Source organism: Gekko japonicus, unplaced genomic scaffold (assembly GCF_001447785.1).
Source record: "Gekko japonicus isolate JY-2015 unplaced genomic scaffold, Gekko_japonicus_V1.1 scaffold2979, whole genome shotgun sequence".
Lineage (NCBI taxonomy): Eukaryota > Metazoa > Chordata > Lepidosauria > Squamata > Gekkonidae > Gekko > Gekko japonicus.
This window is the reverse complement of record NW_015164286.1, coordinates 142,083-148,082: the sequence shown is the minus strand read 5'-3', so window position 1 is coordinate 148,082 and position 6,000 is coordinate 142,083. Positions and strand designations below refer to the sequence as shown.

The 6,000-nt window shown below is 55.7% G+C and overlaps 1 protein-coding gene across 1 annotated transcript in view; it reads left to right on the top strand.

Moving 5' to 3' along the window:
- LOC107108349 (zinc finger protein 729-like) overlaps positions 1–6,000 on the top strand; it is a gene marked incomplete at its 5' end in the record, with an annotated part of 66,608 nt that overhangs the window by 48,837 nt on the left and 11,771 nt on the right. The window contains 3 exons of the mRNA XM_015408776.1: positions 788–988; positions 1,211–1,264; positions 1,363–1,416. Of these exons, the coding sequence (XP_015264262.1) occupies positions 788–988; positions 1,211–1,264; positions 1,363–1,416 (309 nt within the window). The remainder of the gene's footprint in view (positions 1–787; positions 989–1,210; positions 1,265–1,362; positions 1,417–6,000) is intronic.

Below are 6,000 nucleotides of genomic sequence, written 5' to 3'. Positions count from 1 at the left end.
AGCGGGAGGAGGAGGGGGGGGGGGGGGAGAATAAGGTCTGATAACTGCTTGGAGGAAGGTCTGAGTTCAGACTTGACTCTCTTTGGGCCAAGCGTTCCCTCCCCGACTGGTCTACCTTGCAGGGTGGTTGGTTGGTTGGCTGAGATGAGGTCCCTGTGGAGCTCTTGGAAGAGGGGCGGGACACTGAGTTGGGAAATTGCTGAGGAGGGGAGGGTCCTCCGGGAGGTATAACGCCCCAGGGACGGCCCTCTACAGCAGCCATTTTCTACAGAGGACCTGACCTCTGTAGCCTGGAGATAAACTTTAATTCAGAGAGATCTCCAGGCCCCACCTGGAGGTTGGCCAACTCATCACAGATCCTGCAGGAGGAGAAGCCCTGTTCATCCAGTCCGGCGTCCCTGGTCAGAGCTAATCGAGGGCAGTGGTTCTTCAACTTTAGTCCCCTGCAAAATATTAGCACATCCCCGTAGCGTTTGAGAAATCCATTTTCATACTTCAGCAAAAGGGGAACAGTTCTGATAAGAGCTGTTCTTGAAAAAGAGCAGGTTCTGTCAAGAGCTCTCTCAGCCCCACCTACCTCACAGGGTGTCTGTTGTGGGGAGGGGAAGGGAAAGGAGTTTGTAAGCCACTCTGAGACTCCCTTGGGGAGTGAAGGGCGGGGGATAAATCCATTCTCTCTCTCACACACACACACATCACCCACCTAGCTTCAGGTTGTGAAGTGGGGAATCGAACCTGCTTCTCCCGATTAGAATCCACCGGTAACCGCTGTACATTTCTCTTCCAGGGGCAACCTGGCAACCCCGGCGTAAAGGCTGAGGCTGGAGTCCTGGGGCCCCCAGGTAAGAGGATCCTTGACCACCGCGACAAATCTCCCGCCCTGCCCCTGCACCCTCTCTTTCCCGCCGTGGCCTTTGGCACGTCTCCCCAGCCCAGAACCGGCCCCTCCTGCTCCACCACTCCCTCCGGAGCCCGCTGCAGCCTCCAGGTGTGACTGAGATCGAGGGGCACGGCCCCTGAGCCCCGGCACCTCTCCCCTGGACCCTCTCCCCGTGAGGCCTTCAGTCCTGTACTCTGCCCTACGCTGCTCTCCAGAGGAATCCTCACCCTGCGACCCCCTCCTCTTTTCCTGTGCCACCACTTCAGTGGTGGGGAACCCGGGTGGAGGCCCCAGAAGAAGTCTCTCTTCTCTGTCTCCCTCTCTCTCCAGGGCTCGCAGGGGCCCATGGGGCTGATCGGCCCCCCAGGGAAACCAGGCCACCAGGTACGTTCGTTGGTGGGACTGAGGGTTGCGTGTGGAGAGCAGGCCTGAGGTGGAGGGGATGGGCGTCCTCTCACGCCCTCTCTCTGTGTGATCCCCAGGGCCGAGCCGGAGCTGACGGGGCTCGGGGCGTGGCTGGAGAACCTGGTGTCGAGGTGAGGCAGACAAAGAAGAAGAAGAAGAGAACAAACCCAAGTGTGTGCACATGAAGCATTTTGCGGATAAAGGCGCTGGTGCTGTTGGCTTGGCGAAGGAGGAGGAGGAAGAGATTGGATTTATATCTCGCCCTTCACTACCTGAAGGCGTCTCAGAGCGGCTTACAGCCTCCTTTCCCTTCCCCTCCCCACAACAGGCACCCTGTGAGGTAGGTGGGGCTGAGAGAGCTCTTGACAGAAACCGTGACAGCTCTTGTCAGAGCTACGGCTTGCCCAAGGTCATCTAGCCAGGTGCAAGTGGAGGAGTGGGGAATCAAACCCGGTTCTCCCAGATTAGAGTCCGCGCACTTAACCACTACACCAAACCACAACACGACACCAAACCACGACACCAAAGAAGTCGAGGGCAGAGAGTGTCACGGGGGGGGGCTTTTCCCCACAGTGACCCCCCCCCCATCCTCATAGCCCTTCCTTGAAATATGTTGTGTGTGTACGTGTGTGCACCGCCTGTTCCCCCAGCCACAGTGGTCACCCATCAGTGTCTTTCGCACACTGTGCTACACCCTGGGAATGACTATGTTGAGCCAACAGCCAGTTTGGTGTCGAGGTTAAGTGGGCGGACTCTAATCTGGGAGAACCCGGTCTGATTCCCCACTCCTTTGTAGTTCTGATAAGAGCTGTTCTTGAAAAAAGAGCAGTTTCTGTCAAGAGCTCTCTCAGCTCCACCTCCCTCACAGGGGGTGCCTGTTGTGGGGAGGGGAAGGGGAAGGAGTTTGTAAGCCGCTCTGAGAGTCTAAGTGAAGGGCGGGGTATAAATCCAATCTCTTCCTCCTCCTCCTTCGCCAAGCCAACAGCACCAGCGCCTTTATCCGCAAAATGCTTCATGTGCACGCACTTGGGTTTGTTCTCTTCTTCTTCTTCTTTGTCTGGGAGCCCCCCCCCCAAGCCCTCGTGGGTTTGTTGGGGGGAGGTGTCTGTCAACTAACCCACGTTCAGGGCTGGCTCTGGGTCTGCTGCCCCTTCTTGGCGTCCAGTTGCTGCAACACCTCACTCCGGTCACAACAACAGCCCCCCCCCCATTTCTGCCTCTCCACCCCCCCATTATTTTCTATCTCTGCCTCCACATCTGCACTACGGTCTCCAACTGGTTTTAAACTAGCTCCGTTCTCACTGCTTCACCCCCAGGAATCTTGGGGATTGTCTAGGACTGCCTTCCTCTTCCCCCCACTCGCTTGACCTTAGGCAGAAATTCAGCTGGTGAAGCCTCCCCTCCCTACCAGGCTTACCAAATGCCGGCGGGAGAATCCTATGTCCTTGCAGGATGCTCGCCGCGGGGACGGCTGCACGCGCTGCACCCGTGTTTGGAGTCCCGTTGCCAGGCCGACGCCGAGCGTCACATCCTGGCGACGGCGGGTGCAGCACGTGCAGCCGTCCCCGCGGCGAGCATCCTGCAAGGACATAGGATTCCCCCACCGGCATTTGGTAAGCCTACTCCCTACTGCATGCCCCTGTTGAGATGTCCGCAGCTGCTCAGAGTCCTACGAGCCCTTCACAGAACTACAGTTCCCAGAATTCCAGGAAAGGGCAGGCCAAGTTTGCCATGGACAGGTGGCTGGTGTGTCTCTTGCTGGCCAGGCCAGGCTCACAACTGTTGTTTCTCTCCCCCGCTCCACACCAGTGTGACCCCGGTGCACAAGGCCTCCCTGGCCCCTGCGGTGAAGACTACGAGAGGGTCAGTACCAATGTTCCCTCCAAGCTGTGGAGTCTTGTGAGCAAAAAATTTACTTTATGAGCTACTGGCATTAAAGTTGTGAGCAAGTGATTTGGGTACTGCATAAATTAGTTTGCTTTAAAGCCATCCTTACTGAGCTAAGACAAAAATGTGTGAGACAGAGGCTAAAAAACTGTGAGCTAGCTCACACTGACTCAGCTTAGAGGGAACACTGGTCAGTACTGGTGCCGATTGATGGAATGGGGTGTGTGTGTGTATGGGAGTGTGTATGAGTCCAGCACAGTTGATCAAGTGGTGGCCATTCCTGTCCGGTGGCTCTGAGGGCCTTTGGAGGGCCCAGAGAAATGCCTGTCACCAGTGGTCATTTTGTAGAAAAAGAGGTGCAGGAGCTCTTTAGCATAACTTATTTGCATATGCCACACCTTCTGGCATCACCGGAAGTGTGTCAGAAGGCAACACCCACCGCTCAGACTCCACTGGACTGTTTTGGATTACTAGCTATTGGGGGGGGGGGAATGTGCAGATCTGTCCTAGCAGAGGAGGGAGAGCTTGTGCCTGAATAAAACTTGGTCTTAAAGGTGCCACTGGACTGTTTTGGACCGGGGGGCCGGGGGGAGCTCTGCAACTTACCTGGCTGCTTCTTGCTCTGACTGAGGGCTGCTGGGAGCAGGGGGTGGGGCTTGTTGCATGTGCCTGCCCCCTGGGCTCTTTACTGCCGGAGCTCCACTCCTGTGCGCTCCAGCAGGAAACAGCCCCTGCCTGTCACCATCCTTAGAGCAACCACTGTGAAGGTTGGTCAGCCTTCTCATCTCCTTGTGGCTGAGAGAGGGCAGCTGGCCTGAGACCAGGGTTCAGACCGCAAAAAGAAGAAAGAAACTGTGAGGTAACTGCGCTAGATAATTTTTCAATAATAATCACGAAATGAAAACCTTAAGAAATCATATGCAACAGCAATATTATGTGCAAAACCTATGGTACATGTACAGCGACTCTTGGTCTGTCTTTTCAACTAGTAGGTATCAAAAATCCATAATATTCACCGATGTATCTACGAAATGTAACAATAAAATGTAACACATCATCATAAGGTTAATTTCACAGCAAAGGTTAGCATAAAGGTTTTGTGGGAATGTGCACCTAGCAAGGCATTATACAAGCACCTTGCCCCAGGAACATTCTGTCAGAGAAATTCTTGCAATTAAGTCATGGTGAGTATAGGCCTCTAAAAACTGTAGAGTTGGACAAATTAATTGTGACCAGATTATGATAATACTGTTGTTGCATATGATTTCTTAAGGTTTTCATTCACTCTCGGAAGAAGAACAGTATCGAAACGATAGAAGCCCCCATGGCGAAGACAGCGAGAGGGTCAGTACTGGTGGCGAACGATGGAGCGGGGGTGGACGGGAAGACAGGAGTGTGTGTGAATCCAGCCCAGTTGAGCCAGTGCTGCAGCCATTCCTCTTGAGGGCCTTTGGAGGGCCGGAGAAAAGCCTGTCACCATCGTTACGGCAACCACTGTGAAAGTCGGCCGGCCTTCTCATCTCCAGGAGGCTGAGAGAGGGCAGCTGGCCTGAGACCAGGGTTGCCAGCTCCGGGGCTGGGGGAGTCCTTGAGACTTGGGGGGGTGGGGCCTGGGGAGGGGAGGGGCCTCAGCAGGGCATGAGAGGCCACCCAGCCCACTCTCTCGGGGGGGGGGGTTTCTCCAGGGGAACCGACCTCTCTAGTCTGGAGGAGAGCTGCAATTCTGGGAGATCTCCAGGCCCAAGCTGGAGGTTGGAAACGATACCCGAGGCCACCTCCCCTGGCTGTGGCACAGGCGGATGTGAACCAGGGACTGGCTGGTCTCTGGTGGGCCACAGGGTAGCCCCGGCTAGCCTGATCTCGCTACATCTCAGAAGCTGAGCAGGGTCAGCACCGGTTGGTCCTTGGAGGGGAGACAAGCAAGGAAGTCCGGAGTTGCCACCCAGAGGCGGGCCATGGCCAAGCACCACCTCTCTTGGTCTCTCTGTCCTGCCCTGGGTGGCCCAGTCGAGCCTGATCTTGTCAGATCTCTAAAGCTAAGCAGGGTCGGTCCTGGTTAGTACTTGGATGGGAGACCGCCAAGGAATTCCGGAGGCAGGCCATAGCAAGCCACCTCTCCGAATGTCCAAGCTTCACTAGAAGAAGAAGAGGAGATTGGATTTTATGCCCCGCCCTTCACTACCCAAAGGTGTCTCAGAGCGGCTTACAGACTCCTTTCCCTTCCCCTCCCCACAACAGGCACCCTGATCTCAGAAATGAAGCAGGGTCAGCCCTCGTGGTTACTCGGAGGGGAGACCACCAAGGAAGTCCAGGGTCCCTGAGCAGATTCAGGCAATGGCAAACCACCTCTGAACGTCGCTTGCCTTGAAAAGCCTACACTGTCATCATAAGTCGGTTGTGACTTGACGGCACTTTCCTCCACCAAAAAGCAAACTTGTGCGTACCTCTGGGCATGGGCAGAGTGCCCTTCCGTCCCCCCTCAGAAGCCACAACCCGACTTCTGAGACTAGAGAGCATCATTGCCAGCTTGGAGGGAGTTTGGTGCATGGGTACCTTCCCCGTTGTGGGTGGTTCTCCCGACAGGTCTTCCTGTACCACAAGAGGAAGCCAGCCGTGCGGTGGCCCCAGGCCTCTTGGCTTTCACCAAAGCCCCAGCTCGGAGGCATTTCGGGAAACTGGAGGACAAAAGATTTCCCAGGTTTTTCTGGCCTGGCCGGTCTCCTTTTAGGCTGTCTTGCGTTGTTTGGTTGTTTCGCCTTAACTGGTTCAGGGAGCTGCCCTCTGAGAAGGAGACGGCTGGTCCTCCGACAGCTTTATGAGCCTGTGCT